The sequence below is a fragment of the Netta rufina genome, assembly GCF_964035555.1.
Source record: "Netta rufina genome assembly, chromosome: 3".
NCBI classification, from domain to species: Eukaryota; Metazoa; Chordata; class Aves; order Anseriformes; family Anatidae; genus Netta; species Netta rufina.
The window spans coordinates 98,591,492-98,619,101 of NC_140125.1; the positions used below are offsets into that span (position 1 = coordinate 98,591,492).

At 33.7% G+C, this 27,610-nt stretch overlaps 1 protein-coding gene across 1 annotated transcript in view; it reads left to right on the forward strand.

Annotated features, from left to right (window-relative positions):
* Positions 1 to 27,610, forward strand: part of CSMD1 (CUB and Sushi multiple domains 1) — a gene marked incomplete at both ends in the record, with an annotated part of 1,174,241 nt that overhangs the window by 942,502 nt on the left and 204,129 nt on the right. Inside the window, 3 exons of the mRNA XM_084285255.1 lie at positions 10,173 to 10,364; positions 14,752 to 14,878; positions 17,067 to 17,269. Of these exons, the coding sequence (XP_084141381.1) occupies positions 10,173 to 10,364; positions 14,752 to 14,878; positions 17,067 to 17,269 (522 nt within the window). The remainder of the gene's footprint in view (positions 1 to 10,172; positions 10,365 to 14,751; positions 14,879 to 17,066; positions 17,270 to 27,610) is intronic.

The following is a 27,610-nucleotide window of genomic DNA, read 5'->3' on the forward strand; positions in this document are numbered from 1 at the left end:
CATGGGACTTACCCTAGAAATAATTTTCTGTTGGAGGCTCTTTTTGAAGTTTCACATGAGTAGAAGATTGTATTCCTGTCACACATATGTATTTATATATATATATATATATATATAAATTACATCAGTGGTAAAATATATATTATATATATATATATATATATATATATATATTATATATTATATATATATTATATTATATATTATATTATATTATATTATATAATATATATTATATATATATTATATATTATATATTATATATATATATTATATATATATATATATATTTTACCACTGATGTAATTATAAGAATTTTCCAACCAGAAAAAGTTCCTGTCTGAAAGCTTAGGACACTTGAACAAAAATGCCATTATCTGCTTCTTCTTTCCTAATACCTTTCTGCCTATGTTTATTTTTAGTTTAGAATTCTAGGTTCAGCTCTCTCGATAAACTGCAGCTAATGAGTACGACAAAAGGGCAACCTCTGCCATTATTATCCAGACAATTGTCTTATTGATAAACAGTTCCTTAAGTCAGGTAGTTGATCTGAATTTATGATGATTTACCTTTCTTGCAACCTCTTCTTGCTGCATTTCAAATGTGAAGTTGTAAGATCTTTTTGGTGCCTCATTGTTCATTCTAATTAGAAAATCTAAGCAACACAAATGTAAACATATTGTTCTGTTTCATACTTCTCATACTATTAGACAGAAGCAACAGCAATATGTGTTAATTCTATCCATTTATTTTATTTTGAAATTGAACAGGGTATAGAAAAAAAAAAAAAGAAAAAAAAAAAAAGAAAAAAAAATCAGGTTCAGGAAAAGAAAAGAAAAAAATAATAAAAGATTTATCCAGAATTTACTTGTAATGATTTTAACAGCTCAGACATAGGAATATGAATGTTTTCTCCCTTCTCTTCATTATGTGAAAGAATTGTTTACATTTCAACAGATTAAGCTTATTGCCCTACAATCTAGTTATGTTTTTTTACGGCTAAAGATCAGCAATAAATAGGAAACAAATTTTTCATTAATCAAAATAATCATTCTAATTACTTAGAAGTGTAAGAAAGTTATTTAAAAATAAGATTATTCTTTAAAACTTTATGCATAGTATTAAAATTACCCTGCCAAATCTGTGTGTATATGATATATGAGCAGAATTAGGGATGCATGTAGAAAGCAGAGAGAATAAGACTATGCAGAAGACAGGTAATTAAGGAAGATGAATGCTGTAATCCTATTTATTGTTATTCCTTCCACTTCTGTAAACTTCCTAGGTGGGGAAAGTTGGTTATGACAGTGATCACAGGTAGACAGTATTTATGTGTTTCTCATTATCTAAGGTGTTTGCCACAGTACATTAAAACCTTTATTTTCAGAAGTGTTGGGCATCTATACCATGAGCCTATATGAAGTTGTCCCTCCATCAATGTGTGAAAGAATGAGCACAGCTGCAGATGGGAGTCTTCAACTTTCAGTCCTGTCTGTCACATTGTTTTTTATAGGCTTGTACAAATCTTTTTGCATGTTTCAATCCATCCTGCATGTTCATGGTGACTTCATTTAAGAATCACAGAATCACAGAACTGTAGGGGTTGGAAGAGACCTCGAAAGGTCATTGGGTCCAACCCCCCTGCCAAAGCAGGTTCCTCAGAGCAGGCTGCCCAGATAGGTGTCCAGACAGGCCTTGAATATCTCCAGAGAAGGAGACTCCACAACCTCCCTAAGCAGCCTGTTCCAATGCTCTGTCACCCTCACTGAATGAAGAATGAATAGTTTAGAAAAGGCTATTCATTTGGAAAGGAATGCATTTGTAATACCTGAAGGGTTTCATGGGAGACATACCAAAGTACTTTGCATTAAAGAACACAAGAAAAAATTTCTGTGTTCATGTTATTTCTCCTTTCCTTTTTACCCCCTGCCCAAATCTAAGACCAGTGCTCTTTTTACCAGTAACCTACAGAGTATTTTAAAGTAGTGACTGTAACAGCCATTGCCCCACTGATTACAGATGCGGCTTAGACATGAAGCATTCTTGAAGATCTCTCTACAGGCACTTGAAGTTAGAATTGTTGTGAACTCACTCTGCAGTACAAGCATATAGAGTTAGATCAGTGTACTTGAAAAACATGGTTCCTTCCATCTCCCTCAGATGATCTGTGTTCGAATGTAAAGTATTCAATCACAAAGACAGTAACATTTTTCAGTCTGCCTTACAAAATTGTTACAGATCCAGCAGAAAGAAGCAGATCTACTTTTGTCCTAGTCCATACTCAGTTGTCTTCCTAGGCTCTTTGAAAGTTTGTGTGTCTGATATGTCACTATAGTCACGTTATCCAAACACTTTACTTTCTATAGACTTTCCTATCATTCTAGTTACGTAGAGATTCTGTAATTGGCACATTTTCTAGTACATAATACAGACTTTTTTTTTTCTCTACAACTCTAGGTTTCGATAACACATAAATGGTTCCAAGCCAGAATGAGCAAGCCAGAAACTCTCATTTTGAAATTGCATTGATTTAATTAAATCTATTACGTTATGGATGTTTAAGATGCAACAACTGCTGAATGAGTATTTGCTGACATTTACATGCGTTTTGAAAGCCATTATGGACTCTGAACATTAACTGAAGTACCATTTCATACTTTTAATTACTCTTTGGTAGTTAAAAAATGATTCCCGTGTAAAACATATAGACTGTGTTTATGAGATTAAATTACTTGAGATTTAGATAACCCTAACAGAGTTTTTGATCTTTCCAATGTTTTCACATTACCTTACTTTCTTAATATTAAAACACTTGTTATAACTACATTACTATTTCCATGTATGTACTAATACACTCCCATATATTTAGGATTTAAATATGTGATTTTGCCCCCACCCCCTTTTTTGGGTCATCCCCAAATGTTGAGTCATCCCACATCTCTTTGACAAACTGCAGATACATTATACATAATTCATGATCTCTGTCATAGCCAGTTGAAATGAAAAGACAGCATTGCCTTTTTCCTGATTAGGCCCCACCCAGTCCATACATATATAGTGATACATGTATATATACATAGTGAGTAATAGTCCATAAATAGTGAGTCACATGTGTTGTGCTTTTAATCTTGTAGTGCTTAATTTAACATTTACAAAAACTTTTTTGCATTCAGAAAAATTAGCCTCTCATGGCTTCTCTTGTGGTAAAGTTTTATGGGTATTCATGGCATTGCTGCTTTAACAGTACTTTGCCTTCTAAAACAAACAGTAATATTAATATTAGCATAAATTTACCCATATAATAGGAGAACATTAACAACGTTGATGCTAGATGCTATATCGATATGCTGTGTATCATGTTTTCAGGACTTGTTCTAATTTATTCATTTTTTTCAATATTAGTTTTCTTATCATGCTATGTTTTAGTTCTTGTTGCTATTTTTAATTGTCAAAATGTAATATTTCAATCTTCATTTTTTGCACCCCATCTTGCCCTTCATATCTTTCATTTATTTTCAGTGTTTTTCATTAAAAGCTTTATTATATACTTTCTAATACAAGATTGGTGTATTTTCAAGACAGTATTACAAAATTTTTATGTATCTATAAACTCACAGATTTAATCTCTGTGTTGCTTATTGAAAATGTATTAACTCTCTTGCCACTGTTTATTACTGTGGCATTCATTTAAATAATCAAGAGTGGAGATTCTTGAATCTCTTCAAAGTATAGGCTAGTAAAACAAATGATTAGTTGTAGGGGCTTACCTTATTTTTGTGCACTGTGTTTAGATCAAATCAGATTAATGTAATGATTTTAGTCCCTAATTAATATTTAACACCAAATAATTTAAAGTTTGTTTTGTTCAAAAAAAAAAAAAAAAAAAAAAAGTTTAACCTTTTTCCAGTTCAAAATAACTTTTCTGAAAAATATTTAGCTCTTGGTTTACACAAGGAAGCCACTGGTGTGTTTTCAAACTAATAGCAACTAGTTGGTATTAGCAACAAATTAGTTTGGTAATAGCAACTCTAGTATCGGTAGAGATAGGGAGTACAAGAATGGGTGTAAGGGCAAAAATAACTGTACTGAGTCTGAACAAGAGATTGAAGCAGAGGGGGAGGAGTACTGTCCTGCACTACTCACTAATGTAGATACAACCACAGTACCCATCATAATGAAATGGAGTTGAAAGAAGTTATAATTAATAGTCTACATAAATTACAGACATGTAATTTTTACCCTGACAATGTCTATTTCTACATTCCTGATAATTGGTATCAAATACGACAGAACATATCATGTTGGATAAACAGTGTCAGGAGGTGATAGCCAATCATTTAGAAGTATTCTGGCTGTTTTGGTTTTAATTTAGGTGGTTTATATCCATTCATTGCTCTCATGATTGTATAATGAACTTCAGGAATAAGATAATTGGCAGCAATCTGCCAATCCAAAAAGCCTACTCAAGACTAAAATTATTGGCAGAATTTCTGTCAACTGGCTTGTTTCAATGTCAAGTAAACCTGAATGCTGTGAGTCTATGACCATATTTCCTTCTGCAAATGTTTGCAGTATCTGCTTTAATGCTGAAGTTCTGTTTGCCACATTTCATCAGATTTCAGAACAATATGACAGACACCAGGTCCTGTACAAGAGCATCAGTGAAAAAGGGAATGGAAAGGTGCATGTTTTGTACTTGTTGGGAAGGGGAAGAAATTGGATGAGAAGACTTGGAAAGGCAACTTGCCTGAAAACATATGGGCTACATTTGTATAGAATTATTGCAAGGAATTGGTTGTGGAAAAGTGTAGTGAACTCTTGGCCACGAGTTATGAACTGCCATCCTTACATTTCTTTCTACAGTATCTGAAGTGGCATTTTGAAAATTTGGTATGAAAGCCAGCAATTGTTATACTACTTAACCTTACAGGGAATAACTTATTATTCAGATACATAAAGCAATTTTACTCTTCGTTTTGTCATAATGAATGTACCCAGTATTTTTTTCTAGGTGTAGTATTGTGAAATTAACCCTAAAAAAAGAGAGTACCACTGGACTGTTCCTGAATTAGCAATAACTAGAAGGCATTAAAATCAATATTTATTTTCCAAGGTAAATTCTGTTATGAATATCTGAAAAATATAAACAATACAGCAAGTACTGGAGGGTTTAGTGTTCCAAGGATATTTACACTTTAGGTCTTATGTTTTTGCTTCTAGTTAGATATTTTTATTTGCATGTTGATTTTTTTCTCTATTGGATGTGTATGAAATAGGAAATAGAATTCTGATGCCAAGGACAGTGAGTGGTTATGTTCTCTACAATCAGCTTATAAAATAACACTTTACTCCTAAATAAGTATTTGATTGGATTTGAGTTGAAAATAGACAGAAAATTTTAACTCCTTTATTGATAAAAATGCTCTCGCAGCCTCAAAATAAGATTTTAAAAAGCAGTATATTTCTGTAAGGGATTTCATGCCCCATGAAACATGCACAAATTGAGAAATTCCTGTGTGTACTGCTGTGTAGACAGACACAGTGTCTTTGGTAAGATGTTTTTGCATATGTATAACTTGTGTAGGTATTTTATCATTTAAAGATACAGAAATACCTCTGACATGAGCCAGCCAAAAGCTCAACGTGACCCAGCAGTGCGTGCTTGCAGCCCAGAAGGCCAACTGCATCCTGGGCTGCATCGATAGAGGAGTGGCCAACAGGGGAGGGAGGGGACTGTGCCCCTCTACTCTGCCCTTGTGAGGCCCCACCTGGAGTGCTGCATCCAGGTCTGGGGCCCCCAGCACAAGAAGGATGTGGGGCTGTTAAAGCGAGTCCAGAGGAGGGCCATGAAGCTAATCGGAGGGGTGGAGCACCTCTTATATGAGGAAAGGCTGAGAGAGCTGGGACTGTTCAATCTGGAGAAGAGAAGGCTCTGGAAAACCTCATTGCTAACTTCCAGTACTTAACAGGGGCTTATAAAAAAGATGGAGAGTGACTTTTTGCTCAGGCAGATAATGATAGGGCAAGGACTAATGGCTTTAAACAAAAAAAAGAAGGTAGATTTAGATTAAATGTTAGGAAGAAATTCTTCACTCAGAAGGTAGTGAGGCACTGGAACAGGTTGCCCAGAGAAGCTGTGGATGCCCCATCTCTGGAGGTGTTCAAGGCCAGGTTGGATGGGGCTTTGAGCAACCTGGTCTAGTGGGAGGTATCCCTGCTGATGGCAGGGGAGTTGGAATTGGGTGCTCTTTAAGGCCCCTTCCAACCCAAACCATTGTATGATTCTTAGCAGGTATTTGTAGAGTAAGAGGCTGCTAAGAAAGCAGATTCACCTGTGACTTGTGCTGTTGATCCATGAAAAAGTCTTTACGCTTTTGGAGCATGATTCTTTAAGATCTCTGAAAGTATGCTAGATTTAGAGAGACTTCATCTACATTTATGGCATTCACATTGAAAATATGAATGTGGAAATCTACTAGATTTTCATTAATTTTTGATCTGATTAATCTAGCCTGAGATGAAAGAGGAAGAGTCAGTACATAAGTATCTCATTTAGTTTCCCACTATTGCCCCATTAATTTAAATTTACATTATATATGGAAGTTCTAGGTATATGATACTTTATTTTTTTGTATATAGTTATAAACCTATACAAACATACACAAACTTTTGTAATGAAAATCAATATATTTTAACAAGTGTATGCTATGTTATATACATAAAAATACCATGATACATACATAATATATATTTAACATTATAATAGAAGTAATTTCAGTACCACGTTAGTCAAGTCAATGCCAAAGGCTAGAAACTAGTTTTTACAGGTGAAGTATTTTAGGCTTAAAATAAACAAAACCACATTTTTTTCCTTAAATGTCAAACCTCTATGTGTATTTTGAATTTCTATTTTCAAAACAGTACGGTTTTAGAACATTTTTTTCTAATGTAAGTAAGTAATATCAAGGACATTTCATTTCATGATTAATTTCATATCATTATATCAGATTATATTAATTCAATTATAGTCCTCTAACGTAGAAGTGAAGTGAATTTCAACCCGCAGACTATGGGGACTCATGGACTTCTTCCACAGAGTCTGACCATGTAATGGAGAGAAGCATGCTTATTTTCAACAGGAATAGATTTTTACAGTACTGTAACTCGCTTTGGAAAGCTTGTAGCAATCTCCAAAGCAAAGTAGGTTGAAATTATCTATGATAGTTGAACAGATAGAGGTACAACTGAGTATTGCAATAATGCGAAGTATTAATAAGCTAAATGAAAAACAGATCTTTCATGCTACTTAGTCCAATTCCAAAGTAAGAACAGAGAAAGTGATGGCAGGCAGTCTTCTGTCAAACTGAAGCTTGGGGCAGGATTTCATTTAACTTAGCAATAATGAGTTTTTTTCAGGAGTCTTCAGGGATCATTATTGCAAATGAGAAAGGCACACTAGACAGGAAGCCCTTTCTCTGATGAATGAAGAGATCTGGTGCTTTTTATAAAATTCTCATCCTACTGAAGCAGCACTGCAAAAAGGAGGAGAAAAAATGTGGCATCACTTCATTTGTATTTACACATTTGTACAAAAATTAATGCTAAATGGAATGCATAAAATGATAGGAAGTCAGAATACGTTTATCCCAGCCTTGACTACTTCTTCAGTGGTGAGGATCGCTATGTAGCAGACCAGATGGGCTTGTTTGTCCAACAGTTTCTTTCATTTCTCTCAAATGTGTTTACTGGTCTTAAAGAAGTACCTCTCCCTAACTATTTATTCTTTGTGGTAGAAGGCAGAGAATAATAAGTCTCATGTGTGGCTTTTTGATCAGGGAATCTTCTTCTGCCAATCACATGCTGATAACCAAATGTCACACCTGCTAAAGGATGGGAAAGGATCTAAAATCAGTGGCAGAGAAATAATGTCACGTTGGCTCATGCTGTCAAATTGGCATTAAAATATCATCACATTATCTGTCAAAACACACGTTCCATTTTTTTAAATAAATGTCTTTGTGTGTTTAATGGAATGATGAAATAGAGCTATTTCTTGTGAAGTTCAGTTCATCTGAATGATCTAATCACCTTGGCTCTTTTTATCGTGAATGAAGAGAAATAGAGCTTTTTAGAATTGCACAGTTCATCCAATCTATTTTAGGCATTTACTTTAGGATGGGATTAATTACACCCTATAAGTGACTATTAAATCTAAAAGACAACTGGTTTAGATAAGACTGTTTATATAATCAGTGTTGAGAGCTAGTTAAAATGAATGCCACCTCTTTTGTCTGTAAACTGAGTATGTTTGCTTGTTTCTTTTTTTTGGCAGCAAAGTGAAATTACAGGGATGTACAAATTTTCACACAGAGACAATCTTTTAGCAAGGGAATAATGCTAAATCTCTATAATCCGTTTGTACTTATAAGATGTAATTTTCCTTTTATGAAAACAACCTGTGATTATACATACTGTTTCTGACACATAGGCTATAACTCTGCCAGTAAACTAAATATTGTCAGGGCATGAGTGTGAATGAGGAAAATGATTGTCTAGACTTATGAAATATTAGGATAAATCCTAGTGTGCTGTTAGTTGGATCTAGCACTCTCCCAGACAATCTCAAGCACAAGGTAGCAGACAGTGTGAGCTAAAGGCAGCTCCCAGGAAATAGCTTGATATCCGTGCCATTTTGAAGGGTAATTAACAGTGCATGGTTGTGGTCCGAGCATACTAATTTGTCTTGGTGCTTGACATTTCTTAACATATTGGAGCAGATACAAATACAGTGTTTAGGTGACAGAACAGCTTTCATTTTGGGTGGGATCCCTTTTCTCTAGATAATTAAAATTCTCAGATAGCCTAGGTTTTTCATACAGTAGACTCACTTTACAGTGAAGGCTGAAAATAGTTTTTTCCAGAAGCTGGTTGTACTGACTGATCTTAGACAACTATCTAAATAAGAGTTGGAGTGTTGAGATTCTTATTTCTGTACTATGAAAATAGCCTAAGCTAAGTAGTTCCGATTTAGGCCTCTGATCTTTAGCAGTCTCAGTTCTACCAAGTAAATACTTCCAAACTTTCTGTCCAATTTAGGAATAGAAAAGCAGTAAGGTACTTTGGGGGAAAAAAAAAAAAAAAAAAAAAAAAAGTATTATATCCCAGTATTTTCTAGGAGTCCCCAGAAAGTTATAGACTCCCGTTTGTTTATAAAGGCTGTCATCAAAACCCAAATCCTAGAAGATGGAAAGAGTACAGTAGGCCTGTAGGATTCCTTTCTTTTGGCAGGAAATTCTGTAATTCAGATAAACAAATTATACCTTGAGGTGAGGAGAGGAGAGGGAGAACCTTCTGACTTCATCATGAACAAAGTCATGATTTCAGTGATATTTTTTCCCTTTTTTTTCCAGGCCAAATTTCAATAATTTATCTGTGAGCTTTAAAGGGGGGGTGAAGAAGTGCACAAGAGCTTTGCCTTTACAAGTTAGCACTGCTGTATGGAGAAAACACAGATAAGAAAGGGTAAAATAGGGAAAGTACCTGCTCAGAGTAGAACTGCTTATGCCAGGGAGCACAGAGGAAACCATTTATCTCTTTCACATGTTAACGGCCCAAAAAGGGGAATGCTAGTCAAAAATGAGTATAATATTATTTATTCATTTTCAGCAGAGGAGAAACGTGGTATCTGGACACTAGAATGGATGAAGCAACCTTTGTTTTAGCTTCCTGAATTTCCACTATGGTGGGATGGATTTGGTATGGAGATTACATAAAGAGGAGAATCTTCTACTCAGTACCAAATACAGGGTCAATACTGCTTCCTTTCCTCTGAATAAAAAGCAAATAAATAAAATTTCAAGAATAAAGTGATACAAAATAATTAATTTCTCACTAATCTCTTTTAGGACAGTGCAAATAATACTGTTTCTTCAATAAAATAATGCTGCAATCAATATCATATCAATAATTATTTACTGGTATTTCAATTTTCTGATTTCCCCAGTTTGTATATAACTTATCTTTGTTCACTGTGGGTGCATCTAATCTAAGTGAATTATGAGAATATTATTTGCATCAAGACTAGAAAAAAGTTCACTGGCATTATACTTTGTTTTATGTTTGATATCTATGTGTCTTTATTTCTTCTTTTCCCTTCCCACTTCTGTTTTCAGGTTTTGATCTAGTGAAGTGTGAAGATCCTGGCATACCAAATTATGGCTACAAGATCCGAGATGAAGGACATTTCATAGATACTGTCATTTTATATAGCTGTAATCCTGGCTATACAATGCATGGAAGTGGTCTTATGACCTGCTTAAGTGGAGATCGGAGAGTTTGGGACAAACCTTTGCCTGCTTGCATAGGTAATATGGATTGTGACAGTGAAAGATTTCTGCTGTAGTTTCAGGGAAAAAAACTCTTTCTGTACTTTATATGATAATGGTATAACTGTATATAAGAAACCATTTACTGTGACCATCCAATTATGACTTTTCTGGCTCTGAATTAGATGGCTAGCTAGTAAAATCCAGAAAATTGCTGGGCAGCACTTCTGTCAATAGGGCAGTTTTTGATAAAAGCTTTGGTTCTGATTATATTGTGTGTCATCGAGTCTGATATCTTGTCATAGCCAGTGGCATTATCTAAATATTTCACAAGCTAAGCAAGCCATGTCCTAAAACAAATTAATTTTTCTTACTTTTTTTTTTTTTTTTTTTTTTTTTTTTTTACATCAGAAATTGTTTCAGAATCTCATTCCTGTGAAGCTAATGTCATCCTACCTACACTGGTGGATTATTTATCTGTTTGGTCCTGATACATTGTTGCTATGGTAGGATATTCAGCCTTGAGGTAGAATTTCCATTTAAAGATCATGTGTCTTCAAGTCTCAAAGCTGTGTTTCATTATAACCATCATAAACGTTAAACGGATAAGTACTAAGTGAGATGCACAAAATATCTGATCAGTATAGCTGTTGCCTATTGTACCTTCCCTAGGCAGTTTGTATCATCTGGTTTGGGATTCCAGTCCAGGTCACAAAAAACAGTGACTTCTGAGTTCAACAAGTTTCATATGGAGTTCCCATATGTAAAAGCTTCAGAAAGCTTTTCTTTCTTTCTTTGCCTACTAACGTTTAACTTTTGTATCTGCTGCCTGCTGTAGGTAGGCTACTGACTACTTACAGCAAACTTAGCTGACCTGCAGAATCCTTGATTGTTGTCTCTCTCCTGTATTGGATGCCACAGTCTCCATTCCAGGAGCTATCTCATGCTGAACACATTCACAGACCTGCAGTCTGAAAAGGAGAAAGCTCCTTTCCTTTCAAAAGTTCAGCTTACCCAGAGGATAAGTGCCAAAAAAACATCAGTGAACAGCATTTCTGCTGTCTTAGTAGAGATGTTATTTTTTTCCAAATGGTTCTAGAACTGTTTATATATATGCTTGTATATATAAAGCTTCTCATATATATGAGAATATATGCATGACAATATATATATGTATATGACAGGTCAAAGTAACTCTTTCCAGTTTTGATCAAAAGACATTCCAGATTTTTTATGCATTCAATTTCTCAAGCTTTTCAGGTCAATTGGTTAGCTTCCTTCTCATCTAAATTTGCCCTTTTTTAGAGAAGAGCCTTAATAAGTACTACCTTTGTCTATCTCCCCATTTAATTTAAATGAAATAATGACTCTAAGGTAATTTTCTGTAATCTTCTGTCTGTTTTCACCAACAGGTAAGAATTTAAATCAGTTCAATCATACACTTCTTAGTATGATGATCTATATTTGGGGTGTTGATATCTCAAGCATAAAATATTTCTAAACAAAAGAACAATAAAAAATGTGTATATTCCAATCTGACCTGGACAAAGAGGAAGATGGGAGAACCTAGGATCAAGTGAATCTAGAAGATTCCCATATTTTCTCTGGTAGAACACCTTTCACACCCCTTTTCCAAAATCTTTTTGACCAATACGTGTGTTTTTTTATGCTGAGAATTTATTTGTTTTACTGCATTACTGCAATGAAATGTTCTCTGCACTCCTATATCTTTACCTTTATTTCCACTTTTCTTGATAACAGGATGCTCTTAAGCTTCTATATTCCACTTACTATTGCTATCCTATCTTTGTTTTTTATTATACTTTGACTTTGTACCTTGCATTACTAGATTTGTTTTCTGTATTTTGTTGCTGAGCTTTTGGAATTACTTATATGAAAACCTTCTATTTCTTGAGGATCTCACTTCAAATCTAAGTGGAATTATGTCCTGTTATCAATAGAGTAATCACTTTTCATTTAGTATCTGGGGATAGAGTTTGTTCTTTCTTTCATTCAACCACAATGCTATCTTCCTACATAGCTTTCTCTCTTTATATCTATTTGTTATTTTTCCTATCTTTAAAGTCAAACAAGGGGATTTCAAGAGTTTTGCATAGACTCACTCTTCCTGTTTCTCAATCAATAAAACACCTCTGAAACATGTTAATTAGCTCCCTAAGAAGTCAAATGTTGACCATTGTCTCTGAATTCTCTCTGAAAGTCTTCTAAGAATGTATCTTTCTAAACCAGTCTGTTAACTGCATTGAATTGTTACTTTTTTTTTTCTACTGTTCTGCGAAAAGGAAAAATTATCATGAAGATTCCTAAAAATTCAGCTAGGCTTCTTCAGATTATTTCATTCTCTTTATTTATATTTACTTAATAAGGTTTAGATATGTGATGTTTTCTTTTTGTAGTTTTATCCCATGCTAATTGTTCTCTTTTCCTTCTCTGATTTGACAGGCTTCCATTTCATCCTTTTCCTTGAGTTGTCATGAACTTTCAAAGGTTGCTTTCTTACCTAGACACACTTTCTTAATGTCTTCCTGTTAGACAGATCTATTCTTTTTTGCTTGCTGTATCTTGTATCAACATTTGATACCTGCTTCTGTCTTCAGTGACTTTTACATTCATCATTGTCTTTACAATCATGTCTTTAATATATGTCTTTAAATGCATATATTCAGCATATTCTACACCTAGTAATCTTCAATGATACATAGCTCTATTGATCTTGGCATTCATTTTCATTTTCTAAGCCACATCAAAGAAACAAAATGAATTCCTGTAATTCCATCTTTGGACAATTATAAGTCTTTTTTGATTGATAGTTCAATTCTATCATTTATAATTATTTTATATAGCATATTCTTTAAGATGGTGGTTTTACAGTATGCCTAATTCTGCATATTGGAAACTATCATTTTGGATTTTTTTTTGTCAGAATCATGTTTGAATTTTTTTTTTTTTTTCACTGTGAACATAACATATCCTCCTGAAGTTCACAACATGTATTCTGTTTCTGAAAAAGTCTTACAATTTTAAAACAAATATGTCAATTAGTTTGAGTTTAAATAAGTTTGGTTTCACTGAGATATTTTGAGGTCTTTGGTAAATACAATAGTGTATCAGTAATTTCTTTATATGCAGTTATCTGTCATGGTAATTATTGCAACTTGTATAATTGAAATTACCTGAAAACTTAGAGAACAGATATTTGAAGAAATAGCTTTCTGCTGTGGTTTCATAAATAATATGTAGTGATCTGAGTGACCAAAACAGCAGGATAGCTAAGTAAATCACTCAACTTGTTTCCTCGGCAGTTCTTTTCCTTTTGTATAACAATATGGTTGTCAGCAATGACTTAGTGGCATGTATCTTGTTAGGAGTTGTTGCTAATAAATTATTTGGTTCTGCTGCCATGTTTGTTCCATCATCTTTGTATTACACTGTGATAGACAGCTGTGCTTGAACAGTTTCCGTCAGTGTTTTTTAGTGCCATTACTTGTGAAGCAAAGCTGTTAGGGTAGCTGAGGTTGGACTTCAGGGACCTTATTTAGCTGTGGAGTTACTGATTGATTTTTCATTCAATGGCACCTGACTGTTACACAGAGTTCCATTTCCATTAGGGCACAACTTCATACTGGCCAGATAATGGCATGATTCTCTAAACAAGCAAAGTAAGCATCATTTGATTCTGGATTCTTTGTGATGCAATAGGTCACTCCAAAAAGTTAAGACAGTAGTGATAGTAGAAATGGTTAAAACCAGACAGTTCATACTTTCAAATTATAATTGTCTGACTTACTGTCTCACCTATGGGCATACAGCATTTAAATTTTTTAATACTTAAGGAAATTGCAAGGCAATACCTAACTGCTTTCTTATTTAATTACATGTAAAGATACATAAAAATAAGTTCAAACCATTAAACTGAATGCATTTTGATATTAGAACAAGTGAGAAAGTGATTTTAATTACAATTTGAAAGTGTGTAAAGTCTGAGTTTCAGTGTTCAGTGTTACCTAGGGAAGACAAACATGTTCAATGAGATGTTTTTGAGACCTCCTAACACTGCTTTTTTGCTGTCTTGCTGATGCTAAAATTGTGCTTTTGTAGGCTCAGTTTATATTGATATACACTTGTATGTAAAACATCATAATCACTTAAGTACGATTTATTACTTTATAGCAAGTCAAGAAAGAGATTATTATATATGCATTTTTAACTTCTGTACATATCCTGGTTTGTATGCATATGTACTGGTTTCTAATGTTACTTCAGAGATATTATGTTACCTGTGACCTTGTTAGAAGAAACAGAGATATGAAACAGAGGAAAAAAGAAAAAAAAAAAAAGAAAAAAAAAAGGACATGCAAGTATTATGGTCTTCTTAAAAATAAAGCAATCCTTATTTATTTTGTAGCTGAGTGTGGTGGCCGAATTCATGCTGCTACATCGGGGCGCATTTTGTCCCCAGGTTACCCAGCACCATATGACAATAACCTTCATTGCACTTGGATTATTGAAGCAGATCCAGGAAAGACAATAAGGTACATGCTTAATTTCAGTATTTACATGTATAGTTGACTTTAGTATTTTGTAAATTATATTCTATGCCTTATATATTCACACTCTTTTACTTTTTTTTTTTGTTTGTTTGTTTCGTTTATTAATTCCTCGTTATAGTAATAAAGTCAATGCTTGTCATGCTGGCATTTATGAACACCACACCTCTAGGGAACCTGAGTAACTAAGTTTTACAGGGGACACCTAGGCATCTAATTTTTAACTGTGAATTCCAATAGATAGTACAGTCTATAAATCACCTGTGTTGCACTGCTATGCCTTTTTCTAACTGTAAACAAGCTAAAATGCCAAGCTGTCAGCTGTGGTTTCAAAATTCTTCCCCTGAGTCATTGTAATGCCATTTTTTTTTATATATTTTACTGCCACATTCAATGTAACAATTTGTTGTAAATAGAATATAATTATTCAACAATTTCTTTCTTGAATAAATTACTTCAAGCAAACCTAAAGTGCCTGAGTCTCTGCCAGGAGTGCTTGGACATCAGGCATCTTGGACATTGTTGGTTATCTAGTAGGAGACTGTCATGGATGCTTTGATGTGATGAGAATTTGTCAATTAACAGCAGCATAAGAGAAGATAAACCCTTTGTATACAACTCTGACAGGTTTTCTTCTTTTATTCCTGCTCTCTTCTATCATATTGTTACTAACATTTATAACATTTTGAAGTATACAAGTATCATATTTTCCCCATAATCAGATAAAGTAAGACATCTCAGAAGACTTTGAGAATAATCAAATTTAAGAGAAATAACAAGGCTTTAAAAAGAAATTTGCACAGGACTGAGAGAATGCTTAATACATAAGGACTGGTAGATTTCTCCATATGGACTAGACAGCATAACAGAAAACAGAAGAAATTAGAAAATTACAAAAGGGAAGCACAAACAATGACTAATGAACACAATAAAAGTACATGCTAAGAACTGCATAGACATGCCAATAATCTACATTTTTATTTCTGTAATAATTTATGGGAAACTAATGGAAAGATTCAAGAACTCAGGCATAAGAAAAGGTAATATAAGAACTTTTAAAACAGTTTTTGCTCATTGGTTTATATTAACAAGAAAGATTTTCATACTCTGCAGCTGACATGTAGCTGAATCAGTCAAAGTGGAAGGAATATGAATATTTAAAGATTCTTTCAGCTCAGATTTCCTGTAGTAACACACGTTCAAAACTTTGAAATGTTCAGTTCTTCTAATATTCAAGCTGATTTGTCCATTGCTAACAGAAAGTTGCGATTAAAACAAGAATGTAACAAAACAAAAAAAAATCTACTCAATATAATTTTAATTGCTGTCATTAAAAAAAAATCTTGATACTAATATAATTAATGTTATATAACTGAGATGTATTACTTGAGCACATTAGCTATTTTGTTATTTTGTGCAAAAAGTTAACAAATAGTAAGCTATTTCAGTATTTAATTTATGTGGACAAATGGCAAATGTAATTAAGAAATATCAACACATGAGTATTTAAAAAAGGAGTTTATATATTTAGCTATTTGATTTCTTCAAAGTTAAAAATATACAGTCAGAACTTGAAGTCAATGTACAGGTTTTGGCTAATAACATAGCATTCCTGAACACCTTTCTAAATCTAGTATTTCATCTGAAGATAAATAAAAATTTGAGTATTCCAATATAGAAACTTAATGTTTTACAAATGTTGGCGTAAGCCAAAGATGGATTGATGCATTTTTTACTTTTTGTAAAGAAAAACAAATGCCATACTGACTGAATTTCCTGTGCTATGTCTAGTAGCTACTGCTTTTTTCAGTTGCATATAGTTCAGTTCAATCTGTGTTTTTGGTATCCTCAGTTGAATAAATAAAGGAAATCTTTGATGAAATTATAGTTCTTAACATTTAAAATATCTATGATAAAAAGAGGTTAATTTATAGAACAAGTCATAATGGTGTTTTTTGTAATTAAAGCATTTAAAGGACTGAACAGTATCTCTCTTACGAGATCAGCTAACCCAACAGGAATAATAGATAACGCTTCAGGACAACCAAGCCTTCTTGAGTCCTGAAACAGAAACAGCATTTCAAAACTAAGAACAGTTTGGAAATGATTGCTTGGAGTTTTATGTAATTGTGTTTAATCAGTAATGTACAGGGCTTTTTCTTTTTCTTTACAGCCTGCATTTTATTGTTTTTGACACTGAAGTTGCTCATGACATCTTGAAGGTATGGGATGGGCCCATTGAAAGCAGCATATTGCTTAAAGAATGGAGCGGATCAGCCCTTCCAGAGGATATTCACAGCACTTTCAACTCATTGACATTACAGTTTGACAGTGACTTCTTCATCAGCAAATCAGGCTTCTCCATTCAATTTTCAAGTACGTAAATATTTTTGTATCTCAAATGCAATATTATATGCAATATTTATATATATTGTTCTTATATGTGTGAATTGTTTCTCATTTTACAACTTCTTCAGTCTTTACCAAAAGATTATATTATTCCAGTCTGTATACTTAGGGAGATAACTACAACTAAGGTGAATTTTTTGGACTTGCTTTGTGTCCATATGTTTTCTTATTCCGTGTTATGTATAGCAAAACCATGTCCAGTATTATCTAATCACTGTTGTCTAACAAGTCAAAATGGGTTTGTACATGCATGAGTTTCCTTTAGGGCTTTTAAGTGTTCCCACCAGTGCTACCTATTAATATCTTACATTATTTAGTGTTCATATTTTTTGATTATTTTTTTCCGTTTATTTTTCTTTTTTCACTCACACCACCTAATGCATCATTTTATGACCTTAACCACTGTTTGTGTAAACAGTTACACTGAATAATTAAATATATCTAAATATAATGAAATATATAAAAAACAATTTATATGGAACTGATCACACGGATTTTTCAGGGCTAAAGTAACAACCCCCCTGTATGCAGTATAATAAGATCAATATTGTAAAACTGAGTATGTGTGTTCAGTCACATGATATGGTGACTGAAGTGTTAAACACTAGGGGAAGGACTGCAAGGAGACCATCGTACTATTGTACTGTTGTGCCACTGTACCGTTGTCTTTGACTCAGTCATTGTATCCCTAAGTATGTAAGGTGTATCTGCTCATGAACATAAAAAAAGTATGAATTAATAAAACATATGTGAGCAGGAGTATTATTTAAAACCTTCTCAACCTTCTCTGTAAGTGATGTCTTTCAGAAATAAAGGGCACTAATAAGCTTTCAATCATTATTTCTGCATAAGAAAATTTGCTTCCAGAGTTTACTAGACTTTTAATAATGCATTTGACACTCTCCTGTTTACTTTATTTTATTTTTTCTGAATGTTGTGTTCCAAACCATAGACAGTTTCACCCTAAGATACCTAGTTAAAGGTATACGTATTAAGATAAACGAAAAGAGGAGAATAAATGTTTCTAAAATTTCTGACCTGTGTGCTACACAATATGCTGCTTTCCGTATTGTTTGAAGAAGTTAAATTTGATATTTATGGAAATTAAGTTATTTTTTTTTCTTTCTTCTCTGTTAGAGTTAGCAAACATATTACATCAAAAATATATATATATAATTTTATGCATAAATTTTGAAAGGAGGAAAATATTTAAGCTGTTCAACTTGCCAACAAGTTAGTATGTATTCTTTGACCTTCAATGATACTTATAGTAAATAAGAAACAATTTAATGCCTTAAGGGTGAAGAACTGATTTTGTCATGTTAGCATGCCTGATGGATGCACTCAGTGATTATTCTGGCAATTGCAGTGTATGTCTTACCGGAATTAATTGGAGTTAGTGGTGAAGAACTGAAAGTCTCAGCTCAAGTAAAGGGAAAATGATATTAAAGTTTCATTCACCCTGCTTGGCAAGCAGAATGTTTTTCTTATTTTTTTGTTTGTATAGAGTGAAAAATAGGATTTAAGGAATATGTTAAAGTCAATATTAAATTATTTCATCTAAAAACCAGGACTTAGTTTATTCAGTCTCCTTGAGGCAATAAGCACACTACTGTGGCCTTGATCTGTAAAGGATTTGAACTGATTAAACTATGGATATGTAGGATCTTTGCATGCTTTACTATTCATGTGTTCAAACTGTATGTCAGTTTGAACAGCAAATCTGCAAAGAATGTTGAAAATTTACTACTTTAGTAGTTTCTGACTGACTGAATAAAAAAAGTCTTAAATTGCTTAAACTCCTCTGATAATAACAGATGAGGCAGATATTTCACTACAAGTCTATGAAGGTAACTGCTTAAGTTTTGAGTCTCTGTGTCTGTCACTTGATAGATTTTCAGGTGATGCTTTTATTAATGAGCCTATTGTATTTAAACATGAATTACAAACCAAAAAGTAAATTTCAGATGCAGAATTGCACAGGCTTGGAAAACCTTCAAGAATCTGGAATTCGCAACTTTGGTATGGCATGTTAAATGGCATTCATCTGTTGTGCAATTGGAATGAGTGTCTATGCCAATGAACATCCACTTAGAGCATCACAGGAAGGATATACCTCTGAGAGTATCAGGCCAAATGAACAGTTTAAAATCAAAGCATTGAATTGCTAGCCTCCAGTTGAGAATTTGTTTTGCAGTGCTGCAAAGGTGCTGATTACCTCCTTTCTATACTTTGCAGTAAGAGTGCTGTTGTTGCATCTGTCTAAAAAAAGATGCACTCTTAAAGTATAGTTTGAGGTAGATCAGAAAACAATCACCTATGAATTACTTACTGTTGATTGTGTATGTACTTAGATGTGTTTTTAATGGAAAAATGTAAATGGCTGAAGCTCATAAAACATTTGAATACTATTAAAAGTGCCGTGTCTTGCCCAATCAGCTCAGCATGCAGAGCATGAGGACATGAACTGACAAGAATGATTATGTTAATTGTAATCAGCCTAATGCTTTTCATTAAAACTTAATTACCATTTAATCATGCGTAAAAGGACAAAAAAATGGAGTTCACTGTACAAAATTGACCTTTACTCTAGGGGTTAAATACATTTAAACTATGTATTACAAGCCAGGGATGTCAACCAACTCTTTCTTGTCATGATACAGAAAGTGAACACAAGAAGGGTATAGACATATTTGATACTTGCCTTCCATTTTCCAAAGAAACACAATTACAAGCAGCAAAAAAAATCCTATCATTAGAAAGAAGTTTTCTAACCTGGTTTAATTTTGTCCTAAGTGTCTAAGGTAAATTTCTTTTTTTTTTTTTTTTTTAAATATTTTTTTCCTTCAGCTGTAAGTCTAGTTACAGTAATGCGCATTAAATTTCAAAATTCTAGACATCTAAGGGTCAATTATATGAATCCTTTAGTGGGGACTGTTAGCGTTAGGTTGGAGGTTGGACTCGATGACCTTGAGGTCTCTTCCAACCTAGAAATTCTGTGATTCTGTGATTCTGTGATCCTACCATAAGGTTACAGATTCATAAAATCATAGAATATGAGTTGGAAGAGACCCACAAGGATCATTGAATTCAACTCCTGGCTCCACACAGGACCACTCCAAAATCAGACCATGTGTCTGAGAGCGTTGTCCAAACACTTCTTGAACTCCAGCAGGCTCAGTGCTGTGACCACTGCCCTGGGGAGCCTGTCGCAGTGCCCGACCACCCTCTCAGTGAAGAACCTTTTCCTAACACCCAGCCTAACCCTCCCCTGTCCCAGCTACATGCTGTTTCCTCCAGTCCTTATAAAATCATAGAATGCAATAGGTTGTGATTAACTGCTTTGTCACAGGTATCTAATTCCCTTTGAGGTGCTGTCTGATGGACACCCTGTCTGGTGTCCATCTGCCACTCAAAAGGTCAAAGGTCATAAGTCCTTGGTCATATCTTTCAGTCCTGTGCCTGTGCCCGTTACCTTGGTAAGGCATCTCAAATGAGACTAGCTATCTATATTGAAGCAAATCAGTCTTGCTTAAACTCTAGACTTCTGAAAGCACTTGGATCCGATGCTCACACATTGCTTTTATTGACCTGGAGCTTGTTTCACTAAGAACTTATTTATCTAACCATACAATTTGTTTACCTGATATTAACAAGTACCAGTAGAAGTAGGAGATGACAGGAACACCACTGTCAGATTAGTCGTATTGCCATTCTTACAGGCTCAGCTTTATTTTAATAATACCTAACAGCAGTTGTTCTCCAACAGTTTAACAGAGTAAACATTCCTGAATAAATCATTCTGTTAACAATACAAATAGTCAGTTATGGCAATAAAAATAAAAAACCTCATACCAATCAGTCAATTAAAATAGTTATTTGGAAATTACTGTTTCTAATGTTGACACATCTGTTGATATCTTTCTTCCCCTGAAAAAGAGCTTAAGCATCAGTGGTTCTAATTTTGATAGCTCCTAATAACATTGTGCTTAATTTGACATCTATTTAAGCAATAATATCTGCTTAAGTCCAGCTTGTAATTCCATTTGATCACTTGTCTGTTTACAGAAATTTTTATGGTAACTGTGTTACATATTTTGAACTGTCAGGGTACTCTTGCCTTGTAAATTGTTCATTTATTTCTGAGATAAATTTTAGTTACTACCCTAGTGAGTCGAGCAATTGTATTTAAGTACAAGCATTTCAATGACAAAATTTTCATTGCTAGGGTTCGTCATGAGAAGACAAAGGGATTTAGCACAAAAATACATTTTAAAATAGATTTAAATATGCATATATACTAATTTTTGAGTTCAAAGAAAATAAAATGCATTTAGACATCTTTTGTTAAAGTAGTTAAACAGTTGGACACCCTTTTAAAGTCTGTAATCTAATCATACTCCATAGTTCAGTCTTCTGCTTTCTGTGTTGCTATAAATGTTGCATTACATGCCCACAATAACACAGTTTCATTAGCATGGAAAATAATTTGTATCCATCATCTAATCCATAGCCTGGGTAAGGTATTCTCAGCCTCTTAAGAGGCAGCAGTTCTTCATTTGGTTTCTGTAGAACTATGCAGAAAATAAGCTTGTAGGTCACTTTGGTTACCTCCTTTAAACTTGTGGTGTTTTGTACTTCAGCCTTTGCAAAACAGGTGGAATTAGCATCTGTATTTCTTTTTTTATTATGCTACTGAACAATGCAAGACATTTATATTTAATATTGATTTGCAGTCGCTAGTATGCACATTTACATATGTTGCATAAGATGCTTGTTAGAGACTAAACACTATTCTTTCACCTATGGAAGTGGTTGTTAGTCTGCAAATCCTATGTACAATGTCTCGGCTTTGATATGCCAAAATCCTTCTCAAATTTATTATGCGATCACTTGTGTCAAAACACATGAAGCTTCTGCATCACCTGCAGTTTACAAACCTAATTCTGGAGAAGTTTTCATTATTTTTATTACTATGTGGAGTACAAAAAATAGAGTCTGCGACAAAACACTGAAGCAAATGGCTTACCAGAGGCATGGTACAAACAGTATAGATGAAGGTGATGATTTTTTTTTTTCTTGTACAGCAGATTACAGGCTAAACAAACTGATCAAAGATGAAGTGTCCTTCAGATGAAAGATAAATTAGGCACTGCTCTAACATATTAATCACAAGGCTACAAACACACAAATATATACAGTGGGTCATACTCTCAAAAACAGTATCCTATTGATTTTCAGTGAAGTTTTAAATTAACTGTAGAAAATGTAGTTTGGGGGCCAAATCCAAAACAAGATCCAAATTGGCATTCTGGAAGATTATTAAATTCAAAATAGAGAAGCTTTACGTAGTGGCTGCCGACATATGGAGGTCTGAAAACTCCCTAGGCACCTTTGTTTTTTTTCCCAGCTGCCCATTCTTCTGGCACTTTCTGATTCTATTGACTGTGCACACAAAAGCACGTCCTCTGTTGAGGAGGTGAAACAGAGAGTAGGAGAGGAGAAATCTGTACAGAATGGGACTATAAATGTGGAGTATTGTGTAGTTTACTGCATATAACATGTGCAAGAACTTGCACACAGCAATTGAGTTATTCACCAGTTAATGAAAGTCAAATACCCTCTCTTGGTTTTGCCATTTTAGAATCAGAACCATTTAGGTTGGAAAATACCTTAATTTTTCTCAGTCATTTCTAAAACAGTCTACCTATGCAGCTTAGTTTTGACTATAGCATCCTTAAGTCATAAATGTAGTTGCTGCTTTCCGTGTTTTACATCATATATGTTTTAATTTGACACTGTTTCCCATAGTGTTCTCCTGAAGAATCTGGCTACTCGTGGGTTGGAGAGGTGTCCAGTTTGCTGGATGAAGAGTTGGCTAGATAGCTGGGCTCAAAGAGTCATAGTGAATGGTACCCAATCCAGTGGCAGCTGTTTGCTGCCAGTGGTGTTCCACAGGGTGGAACTTCATGGCTAGTTTTGCTGAACATTTTTATCAATTATCTTTGATTTTATCAAAGACATGTGAGGGGAACAGCTGTGGGAATTGGGTTTGTTTAGTCTTGAGGAAAGGAGGCTGAAGGGAGACCTCGTCACACTCCCAAACTACCTGAAAGGAGGTTGTAGTGAGGTGGGTGTTGGTCTCTTCTCTCAGGTGACAAGCGATAGAACACTAGGAAGGTTGTGCCAGGGGAGGCTTAGAGTGGATATCAGGAAGGATTTCTTCACAGAAAGAATGGTTAGGCATTTGAATCGTCCACCCAGGGAAGTGGTGGAGGACCATTACATACCTACATCATATAATATAAAATATAATAATAGATATGAATATACATCATTAAATACCAAAAGGTATTTAAGAGATGTGTGGATGTGGCAAGAGACATAGTTTAGTGATGGGACACAGGTCAGCCCTAACATTTGGACTTTATGGAAGGTCTTTTTCAACCTATGATTCTGCAGTTCTAATTGTGTTCAGCTTCAAGTCTCTGAATTCCTCACATTTTTTACAATTTTATATGGCATTGTCACGTCACAGAATGAACATGCCATTTCCCATAAGTATGTATGATGGATATTAATTTCATGGGTATATATTAGTATGTGGATCGAGAATAAAAAAGCCTGTTATTAAACGAGATAGAAGAGCTAGTGATTCTTAATGTCTGGATTACTTATTAAAGCATATAACACCTATACTCTTTAGATATTTTCACAATACCAAGTAAAGTGAGAACAGATTTGTAATTTTCATGCAGTTACACTCTTGGGAATTTTGTGAAGTAAAACAACTTAGAAATGAGATGAAATGTTGAAAAGTTGACAGTCTGTCTAAATGTTCACTTTACTAGATGACACATCAGTGCTTAAATGTCTGATGTTTTGTTTAGTTAGGATCAAGTGTATTTGGCATGATGAAAAGGTTGCTGTTTTCAAATACAGAAAATAACTTCTGAGGCTGCAGGAACAGAAGTGTAAAGAGTGTTTTGGTGCTTATTAAATGCCTGGTTATTTTTAAAATTTAGAACTTTCTATGTGAGAAATGGGGACTAACAGTAAAAATAAATTTTAAAAGGCATCAGTTCTTGATGATTGGTACGTACTTGACACGGTTGAACTGGGAATACTTGTTGATTGCTGAGGTATTATTTTGCATAACCTTTTAATGAAAAAATGAAGGTAGTCAAAGATTTCTTGAAAAAAAAAAAAAAAGCTAACTAATGAGATTGTCATATGCTTATATACTTAAAAGAATTTTGCTTCTTTAACAGATATGCGCTAGTGATCCAATTTTTATTTTTTTTGGGGGGGTTGTTGTTGTCTGTCAAATAGTAAATAACTTCTCTGAGGTCATGGTCATGCTTTCCTTCCCTTGTGGCCAAGTATACATTTAGTAAACTGCACTAATAAGGGATGTCAGGTAAATTGTCAGAGTGGTGCCTGGGGAGTGCTTACACAGTACTCATTAGCAGTAATAGCCATTACTTTAGTTCTTGAATTGATGCTTATAAATTCTGGTGGAAAAGTCTCACACTGTCAAAAAATAAATAAAAATGCAACACTGCCATTGTATTTTGCTTCATTTAGAAATAGGAATGATCTCAAGGTGTGTAAGGTGTGTTACTTTGGAGTGGAAACAAAGTCAAGAATAACAAATATTAAAATGATAAACAGAGTCCTGTATTTGTGTTAGTTATCATAATTCATGAATTTTAATATAGAGATGTTTTACAGTTTCTGTGATTTGTCCAAGTAGCCACCTATTTGCTAGAGTACACATAAAACCATTTTAATAAGATTCACCTTTTCTTCTTTTTCAGTTTGTTTCTCATCTTGCTCATTAATTTTTCAACCTTTCTTTCTACTGAAAATTTAGAACACAATTATACTAGAGCACATTGAAAACAAAATTATAGATAATTTCATTATTTCAGAAGATCACCTCAGGTCAATACAAATTAAGGGTTTTATTGCAAGTATTTTTCAGTAAGATTTTTATTTTCTTATTGGGCCGTTATCAAGTGACATTTTTTATTTCAAAGGGCTAAAAACACTAAATCCACAAAAAATATATATTTTTTTCAGGTTAAAAAAAAAGATTTTTTCATTTGTACAACATGGTAACTGTTTCAGTTTTTTAAATGTTTAATTGCTGTTTTTTTTTGTTGTTGTTGTTTTGTTTTGTTTTGTTTTGTGGGTTTTTTTTTTCTGGTCACAAAGGTTGCATTGTGGTAGTAGTTTTTTTTATCAGCAGCTTTTTTATCTTTTCTTCTGAGAATGAGTTAAAAAATCATTTTAATGAAATAATAATGTTTACTGTGATTTAAATAGGAAAACTAAAAAAGGAAATAAAAAACAATCAAACAAATAAATAAACAGAGCAGGAAGCATGGACAGACTACTAACTTACATAATTTATAAGAGGTATATTCTTTGATTCCTTGATTTTAAAAAGTGCTTCAAATCCTTTAAAAATGAAGAAAAAGAATTAATTTAATAGTGCAACCAAAGTAAATTCTAATTCTTTCCTAAAGAAAATTTGAGATGTAATGCAAGTTTAGATGAAGACCACTAAATTTATGTGTCAGTGTGCAAATGTCCATGTGTGTACTACATTGCGGTCAGTGGAAATCTAGAGCTGGAATCCATTACCAGCAGACATATTCCTTTCTATTTCTCTTTCACTTGTTTTATAGGCCATTTTTTTTGGCACTGACTTGCAAGTTAATTCTAATAATAAAGATTCTCAATTTGTTCTCATTCCAGCATAAACAATTGGCAATGATTGTTACAGGAGACCAAACCTCAAAAAAATGACTGCCAATTCTCAGTGTCAGAAAACTGCCCACAAACTATTTTTCGTTAGTGCTTCTGTGTTTATAATCTTATTTGTGTTAATGTATTTGTTCATGTTGCAAAGAAAGCCTCAGTCTAATTCCAATTATATGGATACATATTACTATTGTGTAAAAGTCAAAGCATTTCATTTCACTCTGTGTGTGTGTTTGCTTAAAGGAGTTCCAGAGATGAGAAAAAAAAAATGTGAAAAAGAAAGGCCAAGATTTTTCTCAGTCATTTAATACTATATAATGAAGTTTGGAAGAGACTTTGCACCTCTGTTTGTAGCAATAGAAGCCATTAATGAAGCATAATACATGTATACATAAATTACATATACATATACATAAATTACATTTATGTCCCTAGTGTTTTTGACCTGTAATTTGTAGTACTTTCCTATAACTTGAGTGCTTGGTGCTGCTCAAAATACTGAAAGACATAGCCACTGCTTTCCCAGAGTGTAGGAGAATGTACATCCAGATATTATGGGTAATTCTAATATTAGTTTATGAACCAATAAAGTAGTAAAAAACAGTTTTAACATGGCATGTACACTTTTAATAATTTTAATCATTTTATCTCTGAATTGTCCTTATTGGTCTGATAATCAGAACAAAATTACACCTTCAAAGGACATCAAATTTAGAGTTGAGGTGGCTGTGAACCAGTTTAAGAATTAATCAACTGTCTGATGTGTGAGCATGCAAGAAAATATACCTAGTTTATATTAGAATAAATAAATAAATAAATAAATAATTTTTTGTTGATATTTCACAATTTTCAAGGATTGTACTTTCTGGTACAGATGAGCAGAAGGATGTGGGAGAGTAGATTTTTAAAATGTCTTTGATCTGGGTTCACAAAGTTTAAACTTAACTGAAAGAAGACGGTGAAAATAGTAGATGGTCTTACCTGTAGATGCCCACCAAAACCCATTGTGACACTAGGTTTTAGACCTACCTGCTCACAGGTGTTCTAAGTTCTTTAAAAAGGACATGGTTGGGTGGAGCAATCTAGAGTACCTTGGCTCTGTCCCCTCCCAGGTCCAATGGCAACAACTAATACATCGGTGTGTTATCAGCATTATTTTAAATCCAAAACACAGTAACAAACCAGCTACTAGGAGGAAAATTAACTCTATCCCAGCCAAAACAAGAACAAAAGCAAAATCTATATACAAACTCAAGAGATTGAACATATGAGATGTTTTGCTTAGATTGAGTTTTAGCATACTCTGATAAAGTTGTTTCTTGCCCCTGGAAAGGGAAATACAGGGCTACATAAAACTGCTATTTGATTCATCCAGCTGGGCAAACATAGCATTTGCATGCTGAAGAATATTAAGACTACAAAACAATATTATTTACATTGTGTTATTTACCATGTTGTGTAAAAAGGCATCAAAGTGCATAAAGAAATTTGCTTTGATAACGGGAACATTAAAATGAGAAAATGAGTTACTAGCTC